Raw genomic sequence first — 27,077 nt, forward strand, 5'->3', positions numbered from 1 at the left:
CTTTTCGAAATATTTTATTAAAGCTGCAATCAATTTGTGACCCTGACTATCTATTGTTTTCGGCATTTTCAAACGAAATGATATGATATATTACGGAGCGATTTAAATTTTATCAAAATAATCAAGGGCTAAAATAACGTTTGTCGGTTTTTAATCTGTAGTAATAATAACTAATATTTTGAATAATTTTGTGGTCTGACAACCGGTCGCCGTCCGTTTGTCGGACGTATGCAAAATATTCTAATGAAATAGTGTTAAGAGGTTTTAACTTTTACCCTTAAATTATTGTGGTTTTATAATTAACTATAGTTTTCAGATATACTATAGTGTTAAAATAAATTATATTTAATAACTTTTTTGTTCAATTATTTTATTTAGATTAGAATTTTCTTGTATGTCAAAGCCAAACTGAACTAAAACTCAGAGTTGATGCGGCAACGTTATAATGTTTCGACGTCACAAATATCCATGACGCATTACTAAAAAAAATTTGAATGGACTGACTATATATAAAACATTAGTGATAATAATTAGAGATTACAAACAGGAAAACATTGTAAACCAAAGTTAATTCGGCAACATTACGACGTGTTGACGTCAGAAATTTTGATGACGTGCATTGCCTGTTTTATTAGATAGATTATATCTTTTTCGTAAATTGACTATTTATTATAGTATACTGCGTAATTTTATATTAACTCTTTTCTCAAATGTATGTGGAAGAATTTAGACGAATTATATATACCTTCAATATACATAAAATATTTTTGTATTAATTGGATTTTTGCTGACCTTAATTCTCTTTTCGTTTCAGAATCAGGAACATCTCAAACCGCAGATCGTGGGCGGCCTGGCAAATGCGGAGATCTATTGTCGGGCACTGGCCAACATCTACTCGGATCCCAATTATCATAACCTCAACCACTGGGCCATCCTACAGACGTTGTCCAGGAAGGGGTCGTATGTGGTTGAGCCTGGGGATGGTTCCCAGTTGACTGAAACCACATTAATACAAACTAACCCTTTGAGAATGGTAAAGATATTGTTTCAAGTTTGGTCTTGGCAAGTTGTTTGATCGTTGACCACATTGTTGCCGATTTATCAAATTAGTTCAGAAATATATGGAACAATCAATACGTTTTGTATAAGATATAGTAAAATCTTGGTTATATTATTTTAAATATAATATATATTACTCTATAAACTTCAGTTTAATTTCTTCAGTTTCATGGAATATTTTTTTCTGTTCACCAGCTTTTCTCACACATTTTTGTGTCCAGCTATTTGAAAAGTTTATTATTCTGACAGTTTGGATGTGATCTACGAATAATTTTTTTGCAACTGATGCAAATAAAAACACATTTTCGATCCTAATTTATTCCAGAGATGAAGTACTGGGTTCACAGCTCTCCTTAATTTCCAGTTTTAAATTATGATCTGGCCCCATGTACTATCCAAGTTTCATTCATGATGATGAACGAATCAATCATCCTCTTTAGTTACATTCATATTAATTTTTGTTCAGATACATAAACAAAGCTCTCTGGGGGCCAGTATTTCAGCCATAACATGAATATATATATATATATATATATATATATATATATATATATATATATATATATATATATATATATATATATATATATATATATATTCAATTCAATATGTTATTGATTCAATAATGAAACAAAAAATAAAACAACAATAACACCATCTTTTATAAAAAAAATTAGTCAAATTGTACTGTTTTTTGTGTGATTCAGTAATTTAACAACTATTATTATTAACATACCATTCAGTATTATTGTGAATGTATTATTTATTAATAGTGCATCAAAAGCCTTCACACCAAATTTGACTTTAACCAGCTACATATATAGGTAGTATTCTTATTTTACAACATAATAACTAAAACCAAATAGTAAACATATTTGCATAAAACCTAGGAAGCTAAATTTGGTTTGTTCACCTTTAAGGGAGCCCACATGGCTGTCGTCGAGTCCATAATGCTTCTCTACGCCAAGGAAGTTCTTACCAATGATAGAATATTGGCAGCAGTGCAACGCTTCAGTCATGGAAGAAACGTCTCATCAGCTACGCCGTCTAGTCACGAGCAGGGCGTCCTGCTCTGGGTGCAGCATGCTTGCAATGCCCTAACAGATCGAGTGGAGAGGAATTGTGAGGAACCTGTCATCAAAGGTGGTGGTGATGTAAGTTTTATATTCTCTGCGTTGGAAATATACTGATATTACCTCAATATGAAGGGGTTTCGACTGAAACCACCCGAGTTCCCCAACTGCCGCGATCTCAAGGATCTCTGCGATGGTGTTGGCTTGGCTGCCCTAGTCTCTTACTACTGCCCCGACGAGCTGCATTGGGCGAAAATCCAAATATCTCCAGTGCCATCTGTTCAGGATAGCTTACACAATCTCCGGCTGGTCAGAGATTTCTGCCAGCGCTGCCTGCCGGCCTTCATATTCCATCTTCAAGTAGAAGACGTCGCTTACTTAAGAGAGTAAGATTCCCGAGGCAATTTCAGTTTGTCCCGTTTAACGTCGACGGCTTGTTTTAGATATATGAAGCTAAATTTACTCGTTTTCTTGGCCGATTTGTTTAACGTTATGGAAATCCATCCAGCCAGTTGTGTGCGTGACAAAATTAACAGCGGTAAGTAGGAAACTCACCTAACGCCATACGAATCTTCGCTTTCTTTCGATTTTGTTTTTGCTTTGTATTTTGTTTGTCTGGCTTAAATAGCTCTCCTCGGTGTACTGCAGTATGGGTACATTCTTTCTCATTGATCACACAAATGTCAAATTACCGAAATTAGCCAACTCTAGTGTTTTCCCAATGATTTGTGCAAAATGCAACGAGCAATTAACTGTAATTAATATTGCAGATTCATCTTCTATTCAAAAGAGTAATTAATTTATCTAGAATTGTTATTTTTATTTCCTAAAAATACAGCTAAATGCTTTTTAATTTATTATAATTTATTGTTAAAAATATAACAAACTATATGTTGCATTGATGTGGTTAAGCTTATTTTAGTTCAACTATTTTACCATTTGTCTTTTGTTTGGAAAGAACATGAATTATAAAATAAAAGATCTGCTATATAATTATTTTGCTTTTGTGCCTTTTGTAAAAGTACTTATTTCCTACTGTAGTGGTATTAAAATTGTGTCATATATCTACTCTTTGGTAACCTATTAATGTGACTCTTTGGGAGAGATTTTGTATCCAACTGTATTAGGGAAAAATGTTGTAATATTTTATTTTTGCTCTGAAAATGTCTTTTTAAGAATTATGTTAAGGGTGATTTGTAACACTATGTTGTTAAAAATAAACTATGATTAAATTACAATAAATATACACTACTCTTCTGTTCATAATATTGATTTAACTGGAGTAGCTGTCCGAGACCAATGAATGAAGCTCATATAATATGTATTGGATTTAAATCATTTCTTTTACTTTTCTGGGGGTGTTCTTTGTGATACATTCTTTTTAACAAAAACTGAAAAGACATTTCTTAACAATTAAAATACACATTGTTGTTACTAATCACTCTGATTTATACAACACGAAAGTCCGATGAAATTATAAATGACCTACCGTGAACTTTGAACGAAATACAGACCTCACACATTTGCATTTCACCTTCTCCTAACCACCGCATCGGGCGTATGGATTTTTTAGTCTACTATCGTCGCGCACACTTTCAGGGTTCCGAAAGTTACCTGGAAATATTGTATTATAAATAATACGGGGGGTTATTGAAATATACTTGTGTTTGAATATGACAATCGTTGTACATAAGATATATTTTTAATGTGTATTTAACTTTCGTACTTATGCCTATTTTGCTTTGTATATTTTTCGTTGCCTTTCTTTTGGGTGTATTTATTTTTGAATGGTGGTGGTGGTGGTGGTGGTAGAAGTAAAGACCCAACTATGTGGTGGTGGTATCTTGTTGGTAAGGATTATTCAATAGGGTATAGCAACAGAGAATAATTCCCTTATTTATTTAAACAGGTTTCTTTCATAAATTACCGCCTAATTTGAATGATTAGCAATAATAATCATTATTCTGTTAATATAGACATTAATTACTTTTAATATACCTGTCCTACCTATCACCTTCACCATAAAACAGTAAGATTTCGCAGACGAATTAATTGCAGATGATATAATAAAGAACAAATACCGTAAATAAATAATTATTTAATGTTGATAACCATTTTTTATCAAGCTTAATTGTTGTTTGATTTAAATGACTAAAGAGTGAACATAAGTTGAATCAATTCAGATAAATAAACACGATAGATATGCAGTGTTGATTAAATATTGTCGTTTTAATGTTTGATTATTTCAAACGTTTAGGGAACGGAAATTCATTGACAGTTAGTCGCCGCTGTGAATGATTATTAGTTCTTTTACCTTTGTTTTATATATAGCATTTGTTGAATATGTTTCACTATTAATGGATTAATGAAACTATATAGTTCACATTCACGAATTAGATTATGGAAAAATAAAATTAAGTTGAACACTCGTGTTAAAGAATATATACTTTAATATTCTCGTCTCGTCGCGGCAATTTTACTCTGACCTACATAGATACCTGCGAATTATACTTCTCCATAAAGTATCAGGATTGACCAGGCCTATAAAAAAACATCGGCGACATAAAAATCAACGAATCCCATAAATAAATAAATAATTATACAATGTTGACGACCTTTTCTGTTCGAAATAAAGCGCGATCGTCGGTCTTGTTCTGTCGAGCGAATTGGATCGAAAAAAAGACCGAGAGACGTAAATTTGGCCAGATCGGATGGTACCATCGCGAGGAGTGCTGATTGCCGTCCTCGAACGGTTTCTCGCCGAAGTGTATTAGGTAATTTGGTTTAGATTGTGCGATGCCAGATGTTTGAAGTGTCGGAGAATAATTGTGCTTGTTACGATTCTATTTAATTAGTATGATTGGTGTTCTTTTATTATTTCGTTCTTCTTCTTCTCAACCATTTGCGGTGTTCGCAGTAGTCGTTCCTGTCCGTTGATCTGGAACGAGAAATATATTGGTTCGCCGTAATTTTTTAACATTGTTCCGGCTAAAAAACAATCTCTACGGCAAAGGAGATTATTATAAGGCTCATTCGCGTTCTGTATTTGACTCGTATTGTTGTGCATCGTCACTTATTTTCTGTCTTATTTTGATCTGAATTGTGTAATACGTTATAATATGTAATAATAGATGTTTTTTAAGTATATGCGCGTTGTGTTACAATAATACATTTAGTAACGTCTTTATATATATATATATATATATATATATATATATATAGTTGTGTAGATTTGTGTAATTGATCAACTACGTTTCGGATTTTTAATTTGCGACCGTTCTCAAGCTTATACCCGGACATTAGTAACAATTATTTAAGTTAAAGATTATCAAAAAGTGATTTCGTTTTTTCGTGTGTGCCACAGAGGGCTTTCCGGCACGTAATGCTCACGGTGTTGTGCATAAGCGCAATTTGCTACATCCGATCGTGACGCCCATACCAGACCTAAGAAGTGGGTTAGATGGTGCGGCTAGCTCTAACGCCTTCCAAGGTAAAACGTCCAGATGAACGGTCAATATACAGTCTCTGCGTCTCTACTTGTAGATGTCAATGACTGACTAGTCAATCTGTCTATTTAAACTATCTAATAATTTAAACGGATTATTATCCACTATTAATATTCTTGAATATTGAATCAAGTGTAATAGTAATAATAAAACGAGCAGGAAATATAACTTAACTCGCCCTTATGTGTTTGTTTTTCAGTATTTTACGTTCATTATTGCCATACATTTATTTGCTGATTCTCCATATATTCTCTAATTAAATTATTCCTAATATTATACTAATATTTTCTAATTGTTTAATCCTGCTTCATTACCTTTAAAATGTTTTATGAAAATTCGATATAATGAAAAGTACAAACTTCACAACTATTTAAATTAATTTAACTATCAGGCCTATATAAATTAATTTTAAAGGATTTACAAGAAGGTGTTACTGTGTATTGAATCAGGTACATTTGTAACCAAATTCATGTTAAAGCCTCACTATCAGGCTTTGATTTTTGTCGAAATATAAACAAAAATTGTGTTCAGTGCGTTGAAAATGTTTGAATTTGTACCGAGTGTAAATCGTATTTGCGGGAAGTTTTACATTTTTATAGCTCAAAAAAGCGACTGAGGATCATCGGTGTTGAGTGAAGTTTATGGCAACCATGCTACATCGATGTCAACATGTGAATACTGGTTTCGGCGTTTTAAAAGTGGTTATTTTGATACCGAAGACAAGGAGTCTTCTGGACATCCAAAAAAATTTGAAGACGAAGATTTGAAGGAATAGCTTGATGATGATCCGTGTAAAACTCAAGAAGAATATGCAGAATTATTGGGAGTAACACAAGAAGCCTTTTCTGATCGCTTGAAGAACATGGGAATAATCCAAAAGTTTGAACCACCAGGTCATGCATCAACATTAACAGCATATCCATCGTTCCAAGCTAATGCTCTCCGTTTGGTGGGATCAGCTTCATATGAGTTGCTAAAATATAGTTAAATCATCATCGCTATCGACTACACTTGATGCGTTTGAGTAAAGACACAGAAATGTTATTCTTCATAATGATAACATTTGACCACATGTTACAAAACCAGTGAAAACATACATGGAAGCATTAAAATGGGAAGTGCTACCCAAACCGCTGTATTATCCAGATCTTGCTCCTTCCGATTACTACTTGTTCCGACATATAAGTCATGGCCTGTCTGAGCAACGCTTCACTTATGAAGATACCAAAAAGTTCGCCGATTCCGATTCGTGGATAGCCTCAAAAGATACATCGTTCTTTCGACATAGAATCCGCAAATTGCCTGAAAGATGGGAAAAACTAGCGGTTATCGACGGACAATACTTTGAATAAAATACATTGTAGAGACTTTTCAAAATAAAGCTTCAAATTTTAAAAATCCTATAAAAATAATTTATAGGCTTGATGATTTTACTAATGAAATGCATAGTTTTCATTTTTTTGAATAAATAACAATAAACGAAATAGTTTTTTTTTTGAAATTTCTAAAGGCCACGGATTCGTGTTAGTCGACTGTCGTTGATCTTGACATTGGTCTATGACTAATATTGTTTCTTTGTTTGCGTTACGTATTTTCTGTATGTGTGTGCGTATGTTCGTAAAATATTGCTACATTTTTTCTCCGTGAGTGATGACAAGAGAGCAGCGCTGTATATACGACTGAAGATTAGGGCGACGTCTTAAAACCATTAGAGAATGTCGATCATTTTTTTGTTTCCTTATTTAGTTATATTATTTTCTTACCACCGTACCATCGATTAGTTTAGTCACCGCATGGGTAAGGTAATTGAGTGATTAACCAACTTTGTTCACTAGTAATAGATCCCATTTACGTACGAATTATGGTGTCTCGTCATCTCACTGAGCACTGGCCTTCTTGCCAAATGGAGATGACGAAATCGAAACGAAAAATTGCACTATTGTTTGAACGGGCCATCTAAATTATGGCTCCATTATTTTATATTTGACACAATGTGGGCTACATAACTATCTAATAGACTGTAGAGTTTTAAACTATCCTTCGTGTTTGTTCCAGGAAATTAGTAAACTCTTAAAAATAAATATACATTTCCGTTGTGTAACTTTATTACCGAAATGTTTTCGAACGTGTAAGCTTACATTGTGAAGTAAATGTTTAGTACACTGTCTGTCAAATATACACTAGATATACGTAGTTTTTTACTAATACGTAGTAATACTATATTCGTCTCATTCTCGAATATGGTCCCTTCAATGAAACAGCCAGTGCACGTCATCAAAATTTATAATGCAACGTTGCCGCACCAATTTTAAGTTTTCTTTAAAAAAATAACGTTATAAAATATAATTTATTTCAACATTATAGTACATCTATTACATATTTATCGAAGGGCTTAAGCTACAGTTAATTAAACAGCCACAATAGTTTGTAGGTTGAAGTTGTTTTATTATTTTTACATTGACATTCGACAACGGTGTCCACCAGTACCAGTACCTCTCTTTTTTAACTAGAGTAATCCTAATTATTAAAATGAGCAAGAAAAATGCTCCGAGTTTAAAAGGGATTTTACGTTTTTATAAACTGAATTTGGTAATATGTTCGACGGTGTTGATGACGTACATTGGCTGTTTTATTGGAAGGGCTATAGTATCAAAATTAGTAATAAAATAATAAATAAATAATAGATCCCGTGTAAAACTGTGTGCCTAATCACACTGGCTCAAATAAACCAATAACATCGGATGGGAACATTTGTAAGATCAAATAAAATCCAGGAGTAAGTTTAACTGTCTTCTAAAATAGATTTGACTTTAATTAATCTTTATGCCATCATTAGAGGGTTCATAAAATAAACATGCTTGACAGGCAGTGTATAAAAACGACAAACTTATTACTAGAGAACAAAATCAAAAAAAAATATAAATCATCAGTAGTCAACTAATTTCCTTCACCTCACCTAATACAATACTATAAAAACGATGTAGAGTAACTGCTTTTTAGTTTTATTTTAGCATTCAGCATGCCTTTACCTCTTTTTTTATCTCTTCGGTAGTTCTTTATTTATCGTCTTTCAGGCTGGACATCTGCGTGTGGCTTTTATCACTGAATAACCAAAATTAACAACATATTCATTCAAGTTTTCGGTTGTTTTTCTCGTGCCGTTTGCATGTGCCTCTCGAACGGTTTATACGGCAATTTGAACAGTTGGTTATATTATGTTACCCTGTTTAGTATCGAAGACGCCCATCCACGTACCCCTGAAGAAATCCAATTCGTTGCAACAGAGTCAGCAAACGTTGGCGTCTGAATTTAGCGAGGACAGCCTACGGAGGGGATCCGATGAATCTTTTGTGGTGCATAGAGGACGAGGAGTACCAACTCTGCGCTCGGTAGTCAGTGAAGAACCGTTAATACCAGCCAGGTTAAAGGTAAGACCGACGCGACAGTGTCGCGAGGATCATAACGTCGAGTTATACTTCAGGTCAGCAAAGAGAAACAGAATAACGATAGCAAAGCCGATGAAAGAGGCGAAATAGCTGCTGGTAAACCGAGTAATTGGGACGAACATAGGAAAACTAGTTTTGCGGGAAGGAGGAGCCGGAGAAATTCTATGACTGATGATTCCCAACTCACCATAGAGAATTTCGGAGGCAGTCAGGATAATATTAATTTTATCGGGAGGAATCCAGATAAAGAGGTTAGTTTGTTTATTTTAATAATTAAAATATATATCACATAGATATCATGTGATCTTATGTATAACGAATAAATATCAAAATATATATATATATATATATATATATATATATATATATATATATATATATATATATATATATATATATATATATATATATATGTATATATATATAAATCTAACAGGAATGATGACAAGGAAACAGATTATAAAAGGCTTGTGCCACATCTAAGAATATAGCTAAACATACTATAAACAACATTTGGTGATTTTCCAGGTTTTGGGATCATGATAATTTCAGCCACCTTCCAAACGTCTGGGATATTTTTTAGTCGAAATGCTGCATTGATCAAGTTGATGAGTTTTATAATTGCCTTTCTTGGTAGTTTTTGCAGCAGTTGTCCTATTATTACTCCATAATCTGCTGATTTCTTTGGATTAATGTTAACCTTAATAATTTTACTTACTTCTTTCAGCATCACTAGTTGAATCGTTGAAGTTTCACATTCTATGTTCGGCAAATTATACTCAATATCAATTTTATTTCGTTTGAAGGTTTTTTCTAAATGGCCAGCAAATTCTTCAGCTTTTTCTTGATTGCTGCGTGCTCAATTTCCACGTAGGTCACTTTAGGTGGACTGTGTAGACATGGTCGTTTTATGTATTTGGTGCCTTTCGAGGGCAAATAATCTGTTTCCTTGTCATCATTCCTGCTAGATTTCTCAGATAGTTATTTATGGATTTGTTTTTAATTTGCAATACTTACCTTTTCATTCGTTGGGGTATTTTGTTTAAAGTATTTTTATTTTCAGACGTTCTATTTTGTTGCCATATTCTTCGTAACTTTCGTTTTTCAACTACCATTTCTTTGATTTCCTTCGGATAATTAATTCCTTTAATTGTGCTCCTAATTTCTGGAGTATTATTCCAAGCAGCTTGTTGGATATCTACAATGAATTTTTTTTTTGCTCCAAAATGTAATTGTTCAACTATCTTAAGGAGTACATTTAGTTGAATTCAATTATAGCTATTAACTTGAAAATCAGAATGTTGAAATTAGGAATTACAAATAAAACTTACCGACAAATAAATTAATATTTCGTTTCAGATGACGGTGCACGTAGGTAGAAAAATTTCCGCGCCCAATTTCCCGGTAGCCGTGGAAAACACACCCGTGCGTTCCACGTTGCAAGACGCACGGGGCTCATTCCAATTGGGATACGATAATGGCTGTGAAGAGAAACAAGACGACGGTTCTGAGAAGGTGAAGTTTAGAAGGCAAATGAGCAGCGGCGATATCACTTTGAAGAACAGTTCCGACAAAGAAGTTACCCTGAAGGATCTGGTAGACGGTGACGCAGGCAATCGGATGAGTTTCGCCGACCTAGGAAAACAAAAGATTATAGGTATGATAACGTAACGTCGCGTTAAGTTTAGAATGCAATTGGTTTCCTGTTTAGGAGAAAATAAAGGTATACACTTAGTGTATATGAACGATCGAGAAGAGCATCCCTCAAAATCAAGTTTTTTGAACAAATTAAGTAGTACCAACGGCAGCGAGAAGAAAACCTCGTTTGCCGCCTTGCCCAACACCACCACCTGGCAGCAACAGGTCAACAACATCCAATCTCAAGAGAGTACAAGTAATGGTGCTGAAACTACTGGTACTGGAAATGTCATGTCTTCAGAATTAAACGATATTAGGTAAGCAATTATCTTTATTAGCTTAAAGAGTGTGAATTGATTTTGTACAATTTAAGGCTTTACTGTGTTTGGTTGTTCTGTTTTTGGCCGCATCTGATTTATATATTCTGAGATTTTCCAATATTCGACTCCCTTACAGGGCTTCGACTTATTTTATGAATTAAAATGAAAATGCAGTACAAACCCATTTTTATGTTTTTTTTTTTATTAATTATATCTTACATTAAGTATGCTTAATACAGGCTTAATTTACATTTACTACTGTTCTGTTGATTGGAATACGTTAGCTAAATATTCTGCGAATAATTCAGCTTTTTCATCGTTGCATCGAACCCATTCATTTCAATCATTTTTAATAGGCGGTACTCTAATAATTTTAAATCTCCCAGTAGCTTTCCATAGTCAGCAATCTTTGCCCGCGGGCCTAATTCACATACGGATTTTTCGAAGCAAATCTGTTTATATTTTTTAATCTTTTGATTTGTCTGATTACTAATTATATTAAATATTGTTTTGTCTACAGTATTTCTGGTTCTGTGCCATACTTTTCTAGCTTTTCATCTTTTTTATCATTTCCTAATATCAGGGGGGTAATTAACCTCATATTGTGATTTCTCTCTTGATGTCGGGATAGCTTCTTTTGCAGTAAACCGAATTTGTTCAATTATTTTTCTTGTGCTACTCAAGATCGTCTATATCTTTGAATTTTACGTTTAAACTGATTTGTTCCTGCATTATAAGTCTAAAGCTATCCCAGTTAGTACATTTGTTAGTAAGATTAGGCTTCTTTGTTTTGTCCAGATTTGTCGCGTCTAGTGTTAACAACATTGGAGTGTGATCAGATGATAGTTCGTACAAGCACTAGATTTGTATTTGATTTAATGAGATGGCTTTCGAAATGTAAAAATCCAATAGGTCTGGCACTACTTTATTACTGTCCGTGTTCCTTGCCCTTTTTCATATGTTTTTCAATCGTATTCTTGGATGACCAAAAATGTTCGACCGTACTTTTATAGCATTTAATTTTTTTAATTCGATAAACTAAAATGTTATGAAAAGAGTATTTTTTGACTCTCAATTTGACATATTAAATATTCAGAGGAATATTATTTCTATAATTCAATACAATAACACAATAAAAGTAAAGTATAGTATACAGTATGATATAAATCTAGCTACAGCATTGCTCAATGAAATATAACATAAATTAATTCTGAATCTTACTTAAAATCTAATGAAATTCTATATATTAGATGTATGACTTAATCTTTATAGATTTTTCAGTAAATATATTTCGAAACCGTAAAAAACCGTGATAATATAACAAACATAATTTCGAGCTCGAAGAAAAAAATCTGTAAAAAGTAAGTCATACTGGTAGTACATTGTCTTCAATGTGATTAAGGAGTATCAAAAATTATTACTACCTGCAGATTAAGGTTGGAAGAAAAACGTCGTCATATAGAAAGCGAGAAGAGACGAATGGAGGTGGCTATGAACAAACAGAGACAGAAAGTGGGAAAGGCCGCTTTCCTTCAAGCCGTGGCAAAAGTAAGTGACATGCTGTGTTGTCCACGACCTAGGGAACCTGTAATTTTGTGCACCCAGGCTTGCGAATATGTATGTGTGTTATAACTAAAATTCTATTTCTATGTAATCTACTACCTGACTAAACCAAATGGAGTAAACTAAATATTTGTTTCGTAGCTGGCAGAGTCGGTAAGATCTCGCCGATTAATTCTCATTACGTTATCATCGCCCTTTTATTCCGTTTCTTTTCTTAAAGCACATAATACACATAGAAATAGGTAAAATCATTATAGCATAGTAACATTTATGTGTTAGTCTTGTTGTTGTTGCTATAATGCATTTTTTACGTTTATAGGAAACTGTTTTTATTTTGTATGCATGTGATTATTTTGTGTTAGCTGTGATTTTTCGGTCTCTATTCGTTAACTTCACCTTTACTAAATAAATATATGGTAATGTTGATTACTCAACGTTGATATATACATAGAGTAATGTGAGATAAATCAGTAGGTGTCCCTGGAGAAGTTTCGCAACATCCAAGCCTAGTATAATATAATATATATATAACATCTTTATTAGATACGCTTAGTAAAATCTTAATTATAAATAAATTTATTATTACTTTTCATTTGCACTTGGATTAATTCACAAGCAAGACGAGTGCGAGAAAATATATCAATATGTATTCCTAAATATACAATATATATACGGCCATGCCTCTATAAACTTAATCTTATCTTGGTGGTCTACAGATTTAGTCATAATATATTGTAAATAAACGAAAACTTAAATGCGAAATCGTCCTCTTTAAATCTTGCACAGAAAATAGTTCCCAAAACAAACAAAAAACAAGCGCATCATAGAATGAAACGAACCAATCAAATGCCTTTGCGGCGTTTATAGCAATTAAAACAAATCAATAAAATGGACCGAAAAGGCGTAATGTCATATATATATTAGACGTGTTGCGAAACATTTATGCTAAGGTTGCCTGTGGGATTAGGTCTCTATTTTCTCTGTGAGTATATATTAAAAATTTTAAGTTAAAAATAATTCACATAGATAGTACTGGTAGATAATACCTTGGCAGCTAACTTGACTTTAATTTAGATGATTAAAGAAACAGATTCCGTACCAAATCATAAATAACAATGTCAAAAAACAACAACAATCGATGAAAGCTAAATGATACGGAATTTAGTGTCTAATAGGTAACGGGTGTCTGAAACTGTGTACTAACTTTCAGGGCAGAGGTAATTTTCTAAAATCACCCGCAAAGGATGCTGCCGAGTCCCCGAAAGACTCGGCAGAGGGCGGCGGATCCGGCGATAAGACGCCGAGCCCCGTTCCTGAATCCGTTGTTCCTTCACCAAAACCACAGAGACCGTTTACATTACAGGTATTATGTTTTTGTTTGTTTTATTTGTTTTAGTTTAGTTTTTAGGGGTTCTGGAGACGGGTTGGAGGCTGTAGGGAGTTGGGTTTGGTTGGGTTATGGGACGGATTGGTTTTTAGACTAACGATATATAACCACTTTACAGCATTTACTAATCTATCGACTCGAGGAGATATTGGTCAACAAAATAATAGTTTCGTAAGAATACGTAAAATTTTTAGGGTTTTAAATGATAATTATCGGTTTATACATCTGCATTTTAGAGACAATTTAACGTTCTCAGCAATATTAGGCCTAAAAATTAGTTTTAAAGGATTTTTTTTAATTTGTGTTAATAAGTGTTAATGTGAAAAATCGTTATAATGTATTTTATTCCAAAATATCGATAACCATTACATTTTCCCATCTTTCAGCCAATTTACGGATTCTATATCGAAAGAACGATGTATCTTCTAATCATCCATGAATCAATCCATGTTTGGTATCTTCGATGTAAGAAGTAATGCGTTACTCAGGCAGGTCACGATTCATGTCAGTAGAGTAGTAATTAAAAGGAGCAAGGTTTGGAGAATACGGCGGGTGAGGTGGCACTCCCATTTTAATGTTTCAAAGTATGTTTTCACCGGTTTTACAGCATGTGGTCGAGCGTTGTCATGCTGAAGAATAACATTGTTATGTCTTTGCTCGTGGCCCGGCCGTTTTTCGCTCGATTGATGGTTTCGCCGAGTAATGCCTTCAAATCTTCGTCTTAGAAATGCATTGGCACTACAGAAGATTCTCTGTCTTCGGTGTCAAAATCACCACTTTAATACGTCGACCACTATTCACAAGTTGAAATCGATTGAGCATGATTGCGATAAGCTTCACACAGTATTCGATAACCTTCAACCTTTTTCTTCAAATTAAAGTAAAAAACTAATTCAGACATTGTCAACGCACTGGTGACATTTTTGTTCACAGGTCAGGGATGCTTCAAGATGAAGCTTAAGGCAATTTAATACACAGTAACATAATCTGTTGTAAATCCTTTAAAATTAATTTACAGGCCCAATATATAGTATAATATGATTTATCTTGTCTATATTATGATTCTCTTGGTTTAATTCGCTTTTGATTTGCGATAATGGCTTAAGAAATTGACGCTTTTGGGCCAGTATTTAATGATCTTAAACGGATTTTTCACTAGAATTTGGTTGCCATGTTTTTATGACTGAGTTTATGGTAGCTGATAAGAATTGAGTACTGTGTGTATATTTTGTGGTGGTATATATATAGTGTTACACTATCGACTTTGTTAGTGACTGGGGAATTGTTTTGACTAGGAAATAAGCGACGATGCGTCAACAGTAGAGAAGAAGTGGTTAGATGAAGCACAACCATACATGGAGACTCGCAGAACCCCTGATTTGGAGAATATGGACTTGGAACAATATCAACAGTCTTTGGCTCAGTAAGTTGGGAAATATACATTTTGATATTGCAAGATATTAAATCCGTTCAATATATTCTCAGAATGAATTCGAATCTGTCGGATATAAGATCGGACATACAACGATTGGCTGCACAGCAAAATCAAATGCAACTTCAACCCAAACAGACTGAGCATGAGAAGATTATCGCCGACCAACAAAGGCAAATTTTGCAGCTACAACAGCAACAATTCCAAACTATGCACAGACCACAATCTCAAGATTTCTATATGCCACCAAAGTTTCAGCCGCAAAGTTTGTGCCGTAAGCTCCTGCACGACAATCACTACTATTAATTTAATAATTTTAGGTTATGCACCACCACTACAAACGTCCTTAAGTGCTCCACACGTGCCTCAGTCTCTATACCCTCAGCCGAGAATAGCGGAACAGTCTCAGTTCTTCCTACACGATAACGTTCCGGCTCCTTCCGCCATGCCACAAAGACGCACGTGGGGTCAACCTCAACAACCCCCACCTGTTCACATGGGGATAGATCCGTATCAACCTCAACAGCCCGAACTGCGAACTTGGGGTAAACCACAACCGATACAGGCTGAGAGCAACTCTGGAGGCTTTGTACTTCATCATACGATGGATAGGTATGAGGTGCAAGACAATTTATGTTTGAGTTAACACGTTGATTGCCAACTCGTAGATTGCATTCTTTTCTAGGACGCCAACTACGAGTTATCTCGTCTTGTGATTACTTGCCATTTTTGTGTAGCTTTCAGCTGAACTCAGTAAAAAAAAAGAAGTTCTTGAAAAATTAATAATAGGTAATGAAACCTTTTTGGGCCATCTAATAATTTTTCTTAGAGATGAGTAGTACGAAAGCATTTGATCTGATCGCTATAGCATCATAGATTTGTCAATACAAATATTTTTATTTGGTACATAGTTTTCACGCGTAATGTTTTTGAAATTATTTAGTTTTGGTATCACCTTGTATAATCTGTCGGTAGATGGTATTATCAACCAAATGAAAATAAAGTAACAACTGGAACCAATTTCGATCTCAATTTTATAGCATATAAATGTTTGTTCTACTAGTAATGCAAGAAATTTAGCCGAAAAAAATTTCAGTCAGCGTTTGTGCCATAGAATTTGACGTATCCATTATCACACCAATGTTTTCTTGGAAAATAAATAATTCGGGATTTTGTTGAATTTCTGTCTACAAATTATCATTCGCTTTTGATTTTGTTGCTTGGGAATCATCGTCATTATCTTCAGATTTGGGATCGACTTCAGGTTCAGAGACAACTTCATCTTCACTATCATTTGAATTCTCAGAAGGTTCATAATCGCTATTGTCGTTACCATCTTGGCCAAAACTTCAGTCAAATTCTGAATTACTTGGATATGCGTAGTACTGAATTTAATTTAGAGTCAGTGGCCTTTTTTTATCCATATTGACTTCTCATTAAATTAATTATAACAGTAATTATAAAACCAAACACTCAAGAAAGACGTAAATATGATGAACTCGACAATTTCCGTGATACTACAATAGACATGTTTAGAGAGGCGACAGATCGAAGCGTCTCCGCTTGCGAATTAACTTGGTTGGCTTACGCGAAAAGATATCTGTTACAGAAGCCAACTACCAGATAATTTTAAGACCTTCTTAAAAAACACGTTTTTAATACTTTTTGATGATAACTATGTACTAGCATTAGAGTTTTTAATACCGTAATGCGTGTGAAAATTATCGTGGCAATCAACGTGTTAAGATAAACTGTGTTATTGATTTGCTATTTGGGTATTTCATTAATACCTTATAAAAATGTAGGTTTCAAGAACGTCAAGAACGTTATCATGAATCTCCAATACGGCTCGTCGATAATAGGTATCAGAATGGCGATCAAGACAGGACCTTAAATCATTCAAATAGCTTTACACTTAGTCAGAGACATCACGATCAGGTATGCCTTGATCCGCGTTAATTCGAATACGTATGACGATTGTGGGGTTTTCAGAGCCAATACAATACTTCGCACAGCACACCGTCCGCCTCCCCGCAGCACAGAAATGTTCACCGGCAGATCTCGCAACTGTTGGACGACGCCTCCGCTTCGAAACGACAGCCATCTCCGGTCAATCTGCAACAAATCGATGCGGTGCCGACCAGAGAAAGGGAGCGTAAAATTAGCGTCACGCACGCCCCCGTCGCTGCTCCACCAGTCGATGACATGGAGCCCCAGAATATTTCGTTCATCGGAAATAACGACGATGCTGCTCTTAGCGAGAGTACGTCAGTTCGATTTTGCAGCATATAGTACTTGATGAATAATTCCAAATTTGGCGCATGCGCACTATATTTTATAAAATAAAGTCTATTGTCTCCCTTTTGTAATGGCCGTACGTCGGTTTTTCGAGTCGTTCAAAAAATTAGAATATTTAGATTTTGTGCTACATTAATAATTCTATGGGAATAATAATTAAATTTTTGTGTTAGTCTTGGTGGTTTAGCTTACATTGGTTTTAAAATATGGAAGAACAAAGGTAAGTGCTGAATGTTTAAAAACCTTACATCGTTTTTAAAAGTTATAAAATCGAAACAGCGTTCAGTCAAATTATTTTCAACGACATCAAATAGGAATCAAAATATATTTTCCCCAAAAGAGCAGCAGATTTCAAAACAATAACAAGAACAGAGAAGCAGATTACTCTTGTTGTATTGGAAGTACTTAATTAATTAATGAGTTTGTCAATCAAGAATAATAGCAAAAACTGTAGTAACTGGTAATAATTAGACTTTTTTATCATAATATATTTTAGTAATAGGGTTTGGTGAAATGTAGATAGAATTTGTTGTGAGTGAAAGTCGAAGAATGTGAAATTAAAATCAGAGAAGAAGTAATTAGTAATAGTGGAGAATCATACTATGAAAAAATTAAATTTGCCAACAAAAGTAGACCTCGATGATCAAATATACAAAATATAAAACTATGAACACTAATGATCTAATAACAAAGAAGGAAAAGATAAATTTCTATATAAGATTATAGATAAATAAATTATTATTTTGTAAAAATAATGATGTATTGACTGGAGACTTCTTTCAACTGAAAAGTACGATCATCCATTCATTTTAGGCTAGTAAATGTACAAATATGTCAACCAAATGCTCAAGGTAGTCAATTCATAATGGTTCTAAGTTTAGATTAATTGTTCAAATATCTAAGTTAATGTAAATATGGTGTTTCTATAATAATAGAAAGGCTATATCATATAGTAATTATATTTTTATTATTTCATTTTATTCAATAATTTTTTAAGTAATGTGTTATTTCAAAAAATTTTCAATGTTTATTTCCCTCCTTATATATAGTTTCAACATCAAAAAATTCATTTCATCAACAAATATTTATCAAATTTATACATATGTGTTTACAAAAAATAATTTATATGTAAAAAAGTAAGTAAATGAAGCTGTATACACGTATGCGCCAAACTCAAATTATTGTTTGTTTCCAAAAGAGATGTAGCCCAATGTAGGCATATGCCAAATCCAAAATTATTTGTCAAGTAATGTTAATGTCAAGTAATGATCACGTTTTGTTTTTCTCAGGCTTAAGCCGTCTGAATATAACATCTGGCAGTCGAACATATCGGATACCCTCACCGACCCGTCCATTACTTTCGCGCATGTCACCATTCCAACAGTCGCCTTCGCCGCCTGTGGTCGAACCACTGCCTCACACAGAAGTTAGTAGTCTAGATAACGATCCGACCGCTCAGAAGGGTAAGTCCGTTTTATTCCATCGATATTAATTGAATCTATAACACGCGTATGCAGGTTTCTATATCAGTTTTGACGATGATCAACCTAAAAGACCCAAACCTCCGCTGAGAGGTAAGAGGGGTTCACCGAAAAAAGAAAGGAGCTACGTAGAAACTCCCGACGAAGCAGTGGAACGAAGAGAAGCCCAGTCAAGGTAAAAATCAATTTTTAGAATTAAGGTGGGTCGATTGTTGAAATTAAATGAGACAAGTTGTGAGCGTCCTAAATATTTGTCCTCCTAAAACACTTTAAAGTCAGCGAACAAAATTCGTTGTCTATATAAACAGTGATGTTGGCGTTTATTCGATATACATTTACGGTGCAACCGTATTTGCCAGCCAGAAATTTTTGCGCCAAAAAACATTCATTTTAATAACGAAGCTTTATCATTTTGTTATGCTACAAAAACATGGCTATCATTGGCTGGCAACGTCGACTCAATTGAAAAGCCCTATAACAATAAAGAGAATGTTTCAGACTCGATAAGAAGAAACAACTAGAAAGAGAACTGGAAGAAGAACGCCTTAAGCAAGAAGAACAGGAAAGATCTGCATTGAAGATTCAACAGGAGAGAGACAGGTTGAAATCGGAACGCGATGCCAGTCGAGAGAGGCAGAAAGTTACGGCAGCTAGTGTAGTGATCATAGGCAATGAATTGAACAATCCAGATCCGGTATATATTTTCGTGCCCCCGTGCGTGTCCTTCAATATAATGTCGTAAATTTCAGGATAGGGTCGACGAGAGGGAAAAGAAAAAAGAGAGGATAATGATGCTGTCGTTACAGAGGAGGCAACAACAGGAGGAGGCGAAGGCGCGTAAGGAAGCGGAGGCACAGAGGCGACGGGAAATAGAAAAGGCGAAAGAGGAGGAAAAAGCCAGGAGAAAGGAAGAACAGGCAGCACGAAGGGCTGCCATTCTGGAGCAATATAAGCTTAAGAAAGCAATCGAAGAAGCCGAACGAGAGGTAGGTGATAATCATTATAAATATTTTAAAACTCAGGTCTGTAAAATACAATTAAATATTATGTTATGTCGATATATTAAGAGTAAGACGTGCTGTCATCGACACATCAAGATAGAAACTAAATCCAATTCCCATAACAATACTGTATTCATCCGGCCTCGCAGATATTTGCCAACTTGGCCCTTATGGTATTTAATCTGTATTTCACTAAGCAGTATGTACATTGAATGATAAAAATAATATTACCAACTCTTTAAAAACCTCAAATAAACGTCTTAATTTCACCCAATAATAAACAAAACCGAGTCTGTATTATCTGGTTTCTGTCCTATATTAAGTATAGTGTATTCAAAATAACAGTGAACTCACATCTCTTCGATCTTTTCCTTATCATTTTATTCTAGTTAAGAAGAGATTATAATGTTGTTTGATACGTTAGAACATGTAATTGAATCAGCATACAAAACTCGCGTGGTTGTCAAACGTCTACAAAATTCTTCTAAGCATTAGGGAAACAATAACAGGTTAGAAACTGGCAAAAGTTGTTTTGACGCTTTCCGTGTTTTGAACGAGATATATATACATTAGATGTACTACAATGTTAAATTATGTTTCATTATGTTATTTAAATGAACTAAAACTCGAAGTTGATGCGGCAACACTGCAACGTTTTGACGTCATAAATTTAGATGACGCGAGTTCACTGTTTTATTGAACTAGCTGAATAGATAACCGTTCTGTATTATAAAATTTAGTGTAGCTTTCTAGTTATTTTTAGATTTAGCCTTTTTTCAGCCATTTATAGAATATTTAGATTTTTATGGCATTGTATTATAAATAAAGAATTATATAAAAACATCAGAAAGTACATTCTTTTTTTCTTAAGAAAAATTTAGACATTTTTAATCGTAACTTTTAACACTCAATAAAACGTTCCTTGTTCAATTCACTTTAATTTGGTGCAGCTGAGGTCCATCGTTTAGAAAATAGAACCATTCATGATTTAAGGGACATCTGGACTTGAAAATAGAAGAGCCAGGTGGCACAACCAAAAATAGTCGTAATTTCTAAATCTTTTTTCGGATATTTCCCTACGAAATGAAACCGTACAGCTTATAGGGGTAATTTAATTATATTTTATCTATATGTTTTTGTGATTTTCGATTATTTATAACATACTAGATCAATAATTATTGTTGGAAATTTTTAGCTCTTTGCAAACTTGCAAATAAAAAATAATAGAGAATGTTTACTCAAGGTGATAATAAAATAATATTAAAATAGATATTTGTTATCAATCAACCAGACCAGCGGCAGCTTCGGAGGAATGCGCATCGAAAGGATGTGCGGTGTGCGAAACTAAATTTATAACGATGCATACATATTTTTTGGGTTTTGTTTGTTGGCTATTTTCAGTTTTCGTTTGACGAAGACTATTTCAAGAGTTGCGCTGGCACCGTTCGATGTTTTGTAAATATAAAGCTGACGCCAAAGAGCTTACTGTCTGTCTTCGGCGCGGTTTCCATTTCGTATATGTTGGTCGTCGCTATTATTTTTATATTGGTCGACGTTTTTTCAACAGTATGTCGTTTATATATTGGTCTCTAGTAAGTGTTTTCGAGTTTTAAGTGATAAATAAGAAAACGTATCTTGTACGTAATGTTCTTGAATAAAATATTGAACTCTTCGAGCGGTGAATATAGTTAAGCTCTTGTTTTTACTGTTTTATTCTTTTTTTAGGGTAAAACTATCGATAAGCAAGACTTGATGTCGTTAAAACCGGCACCGAAAATGAGAGCAAAAGGGAGCACTAGACCTAGGCCCAAGACTATCCATATTGACAGTGGATCCGTACAGCTGGCGGAGGGTATGTCCAGTAGGGGCAGGAAAGGCTCCTCTTCCAACCTTACAGGTAAGCCTGTTTGCTTCGCGTACCTTGCCAACCGCATGACTAATTGCTTTATTTTACACACATCCTCGGATATGAATTCGTTTCAGTCCGCATGGTTTTTATAAATTTTTTTGTGTTGCTTAGCCTATACCCCTTCCACCATGAAACGTGATTATTATCGAGGTTCTCAAGATAGCCTAGCTGATCGAAGCATGAGCAGTAACATGCTTTACAAAGGTGTGTGCTTTATTATTATTTTTTTATTGTTTATTCCGTTTTCTTTATGATATTGATCATTATAAAAAAAAGCCATTCGATAAGTCTTGTGTTCGATAAGAGATGACGTTAGGTTCGTTTGTTTTATATTTCAATTGATTACACTGTGTGACAATTTTTTTTGTTCTATAACATTAAATAAAACGGTTTTTTTGTCAAATTGTTTAAAAAAATTTAAAATCATATTTATTTATTTATATAATTAATTTTATAAAAGAAATGTAATATATATTTACAAATAGACAATGAATCCAAACAGCTCAAGTTTAAGTGGTCAATAGAAAAAATTAGTCATATATTCTGAAAGAAAATGACGAAATATTAACGTTTCCTCTTGTGAATCCCCCTTCATTACGAACCACCAGTAATCTGCTAACATTTCTGAATATGTCTTATATCCTGGTGAAAGTGTTGTTCCTCACTCATCATTCCAAGATTAGGGGGGGAAATCGAAACGGGAATGATATTTTACAACACATCGTTTTAAATTTTTGTAACAAATCATTCATTAAAATCTTGGCATTTTCAGCTTTAAGATTGCTTAAAAATCCATGAATTATCTTTAGAGATAACCAAGCCGCTACTGTTTCGCGGTAAGATTTTCATCAAATTCATTTTTTTTAATAAGTTTTCTTATTTGTGGGCCAAAAATGCCTTCTTCTGAATTTAAAGAAAACAGTTTTCAAATATAAAAATTCTTTACGATTTTTATCCACGGCCCTGATAACATTTTTCATTAAACCGAGTTTTATATGTAAGGATTGAAGAGGTTGAAGAGAAGAGTTTATGGAATAAGAAGTTCAGATTTAACGTTTGATTTACCACAAACTAAGGTCGGTTCTATTGGCCAAAACTTCATAGTGTTTTTTGGTATCTCTACTATCCCACAAACAGAAAAAACAACATGTCGTGAAACCTGCCTGTAGTCCGAGCAATATAGTACCAGCTTTTAAATCAGCCCAAACTTTCCAGTTGTATTCTGTGTATTTGATTAAATCTAGAATTAATTCATATTTTCATACGTTTCTTTTAAAACCACTGATTATGCAATAGATATGGAAGGATATCGACTGCCATTGTGGAGTAATACAGCGTTTAAAAAGGAATTATTTTGATATTTTTTGACTACGATAGTTTTGCAAAGTTTCAACAAATTTGTTATACTGAATGACAAAATGTATTTGTAATGCATATATATTTCTTATCGAACAACTTATTAAACAAGCTAGTGATCTAGAATATATTATTTTAGCCATGTTTACCCGCCTCTACCTGACATGTACATAAACGAAATTAACAATAATATTTGATAATTTATAAATGTTCTAAAACTATTATATGTTTTATATTAGGTGTGTGATTTATTTTTTACAGATTTTTCGGCAAATTTATTTCATACAATAAAATAGATAACAAACTTTACCTTGAATATATTGGCATTTTTTTCCTTAATGGCATTAGAAGGTAACGTACAAGAGATAATGAATTAAATAAGTAAATAAAATTGGACGATGTATATCTCATCGGAGATCAAAATGTTTCCAAATAATTAACTTTTGCGAGGGAGCTCAGTAGTCTGTGTTGGTTTTGTTACTATTTAGAGATACAGGATCAAAAATTAGAGCGGATTATCTTTGTTTAAGTAGAGTGTAAGTAGAGATTACATTGACTACAACAAACGATAACCGAAACATGTTAATTCTTGAAATAACTTGTTCAGAATAAAAGGAAATTAGAAAAAACACAGAAATAACAAATTAACTGGCAACGCTTTGTGTTTCCGGAATAATTATCGATCGAAAAACTATGATATGTCACCTTTCAACGGTGACAGTGACGCATAGCTTCAGCGGGAAAAAACGTCGTGTGTATCTCAGACCTTTCTTTGTTGAGATTCGTATAGTGAAATTTAGTATCAAATTTGCTATCGTTAGTGGCATTAGTGATCTGAAGCCAGCATCAAAACCACAAAGAAAAACATTTACTTATACAACAAAATTTACTTAGTACTTATGATAACAAAATTGTCTTAGTATCTTATAAAATTGTATATATGAACTACAAATGTGTTATTTTGTAGATTCTCCAGATGATAGTCACGGAATGTCACCTTGTCACAGCGCCAATCAGACTTTGGGAAGGAGGAGTTCGTACAAGACCAGTCGAGGTGAGTGGCGAACCGACAGGCCCGTTTCCTTTCTTTCTTTGCATCGCTTTTACCGATGTTGCGACTTGGCATATTTTTACATATACATAGTAGAAACATATGGCACGCTACTTCTCTATTACTGTCCCTGTTTACATTTTATTGGCCCTTATGAGTTAAGGTGCATTTCAGTTTTGCATTTAGATATTGACGTTTTATTTTATGTTGTGAATGGTACCTGGTAGGGTAGTAGTGGGGCAGTTAGGGGGCCAACAGTTGCTGGTATATTAAATATTTCCCTCCTTCAGATGTCAGCTGAAATGTGATGTACAAGATCTGACATACATTGCAATCGTTTTCCTAGGATTATGCATGAAACAATATCCGGGACAGTGAGGTGGCAGCGGCGAAATAATAACATTGCTCATTTATAATAAGGCGCAATTGCAATGCCTTTCTTGTCAGATCTTGCACTGTTTTTTTTTCAGAAAAATTGCCATTGTTCGAGTCTTTGTGGTCTTCGTATTAGCGTTTATAAATTAACGGTATAAATGAATGATACATATATGTACAAATAGATAACCATTTTTTAAACTAAAAAAATGTTATAATATAGTTTTCGTATCGTATATTGTGAAAATAAGTTGATAAACAATATCGCATCAATGGCATTAATGAATATATTAAGTGCCGTAGAAGAATATCAATTTTAATAATCTTATGTACACAGGTTGTTCATATCCTCATCAAAGTAGCATATCAACCTGCAAACATAAAATTATTTTTTATTCATTAAATTCTTCTACGGTAGTTAATGTATTAGATGATCGATCAAAATCGTAAAGCCAACCATTTTCAGTTGACAAAGTAGTGTATGTATGTATACGAATATTTTTGCAGACCCTTCCCCTGCCCAGGTCCGCGGCAGATCTAAGATATCGACTTATCAAAACTTTAAGGGGCGCAAGTCTAGCTCTTTGATGAATTTGTACGGTAAGGCTACAGCTCACTGTTTCATTGGCCTGGTTCAAGGTACTCTCATCACGTCTCTACTTTTACTAAATGTCTTGAGCTGTTGTTGGTCGTGGGGCATGCCTTTATTTTTACCCGTGGATGGAATATTGAAAGTTTGCTCATGTCATATACACACCACACGACAGATTTTACCTAAAAACAAGTCACTACCCTTTCATTTGTTACATACAAACATAGCAAACTTTTCACATATTTTACTACGTTTTTTTTTAAACCCTTACTGTACGGTTATACATTTTTTTTAGGTTTAATACTTTGGTTAATTTTGGTGATGGATTTTTTTTAATGTTTTATTTTCTTACCATTTTTATTTGTCCTGCTAGATACTGTACATCCTGCTTAAGAATAAGATTTTTTGTACAGATGATATTGTAATGTCTCATTTTTTATTAAATAGGTTTAATATATTTTATATATCTATACCGAGGGTTTCGGAAAAAATTGCTGCTGTCGTGGAATTGTTAATTAAGATTATTATTTTCAGAAATCTTCGGTTTACGTTATTTTACAGGATCTTATCTACTTTATGTTTTTTTTCCTTCATAAATTAAGTAGACTAGGTATAGCACGTACTTTATTTCCTGCTGCCTAATATTTTTTTAGGATTTTTTCTGTTTATATTTATATAACTTTTTACTGTTTATATTAGAATATCTATTTTGCTTAACGGAGTTTTAAATACATTTCTGTCTTTAAATATTAAAATGATGTTGGGTATATGCATTAGACATATAATATTTCATGGTTGATGTTTTGACTACTTTTAATGTACATACCCAGTTAATTTTTTATAATCACTTTGACCTTTTTTTTTAATTTCTCTTGTTAAACCCTAATAATTTATTTGGTACATGGTTTAAATAAATTGTAACATTTCACGGGAGGAGGTTCTATATTAATTAATTTAATAATAATAATAATATTCAAATCACATTATTAATATTTGTAAATTCACTATAATCAATAATATTACCAACAAAATAACAGTGTACAAATGTACAATGTCCGTTTCCCTAATAGTATGATGCTCGTGTGTAATTTCACGTTGTTACTCCCAGGTTCTAGTACCGATCAGGACAGCCTGGCTTACCGCTTTGCTGACACCGACTCCGGCTTGGGTCGAGCCACACCTCCTCGACGAGCCCCATCTCCCGGTATGGGTCTGAGACATTTGCCATCGCCTTCTGGACCCGGTAGCCTTCCAGGGTTGATGTCAAAAGGTCGCAGAGTGTTCGACGATGGATCCAGCGATATTAGCTCGACGCCAAGCAGCATGATGGATTACACAGGTAATATTGTAACATATTTAGTACGAGGTTGTTCGATAAGTTCGCAGAGCGCCATCTATTCATCAAACGTAGAACTAAGAACTTGACGTTGTGTTAAAACAGTTTTTATGAAAATATATGTAAACATTCATTGAAATACTTACCAAACGTACAGTTATCAGAACTTAACTATCATTGTGAATATATTATAGTCAAATTTTCGATCAACCACATCAAAATATGAACCTGTGGCAATCCTCGTTTTTGCCATT

The 27,077-nt window shown here is 33.8% G+C and overlaps 1 protein-coding gene across 16 annotated transcripts in view; it reads left to right on the plus strand.

The window, feature by feature from the left end:
- The window catches only part of Patronin (calmodulin-regulated spectrin-associated protein patronin), a 48,070-nt gene that overhangs the window by 18,384 nt on the left and 2,609 nt on the right, over positions 1-27,077 (plus strand). For 2 of the 16 annotated variants that reach the window (XM_076414792.1, XM_076414795.1), the window contains exons 3-27: positions 815-1,033; positions 1,980-2,213; positions 2,268-2,518; positions 2,576-2,670; positions 5,497-5,622; positions 8,870-9,066; positions 9,120-9,335; positions 10,444-10,741; positions 10,796-11,039; positions 12,473-12,590; positions 13,816-13,968; positions 15,288-15,415; positions 15,478-15,689; positions 15,745-16,036; positions 17,230-17,362; positions 17,417-17,687; positions 19,012-19,185; positions 19,240-19,378; positions 19,702-19,897; positions 19,953-20,189; positions 21,930-22,101; positions 22,225-22,317; positions 24,437-24,523; positions 25,403-25,534; positions 26,596-26,826. In XM_076414792.1, coding sequence (XP_076270907.1) covers positions 815-1,033; positions 1,980-2,213; positions 2,268-2,518; positions 2,576-2,670; positions 5,497-5,622; positions 8,870-9,066; positions 9,120-9,335; positions 10,444-10,741; positions 10,796-11,039; positions 12,473-12,590; positions 13,816-13,968; positions 15,288-15,415; positions 15,478-15,689; positions 15,745-16,036; positions 17,230-17,362; positions 17,417-17,687; positions 19,012-19,185; positions 19,240-19,378; positions 19,702-19,897; positions 19,953-20,189; positions 21,930-22,101; positions 22,225-22,317; positions 24,437-24,523; positions 25,403-25,534; positions 26,596-26,826 — 4,648 coding nt within the window. The remainder of the gene's footprint in view (positions 1-814; positions 1,034-1,979; positions 2,214-2,267; positions 2,519-2,575; positions 2,671-5,496; positions 5,623-8,869; positions 9,067-9,119; positions 9,336-10,443; positions 10,742-10,795; positions 11,040-12,472; positions 12,591-13,815; positions 13,969-15,287; positions 15,416-15,477; positions 15,690-15,744; positions 16,037-17,229; positions 17,363-17,416; positions 17,688-19,011; positions 19,186-19,239; positions 19,379-19,701; positions 19,898-19,952; positions 20,190-21,929; positions 22,102-22,224; positions 22,318-24,436; positions 24,524-25,402; positions 25,535-26,595; positions 26,827-27,077) is intronic. The other 14 variants (XM_076414797.1, XM_076414801.1, XM_076414806.1 and 11 more) reach the window with 12 other exon arrangements.

This window comes from Rhynchophorus ferrugineus, unplaced genomic scaffold, assembly GCF_030347505.1.
Source record: "Rhynchophorus ferrugineus isolate W39M unplaced genomic scaffold, kcgeb_rfMv2 rfM9, whole genome shotgun sequence".
In the NCBI taxonomy this organism is placed as follows: Eukaryota; Metazoa; Arthropoda; class Insecta; order Coleoptera; family Curculionidae; genus Rhynchophorus; species Rhynchophorus ferrugineus.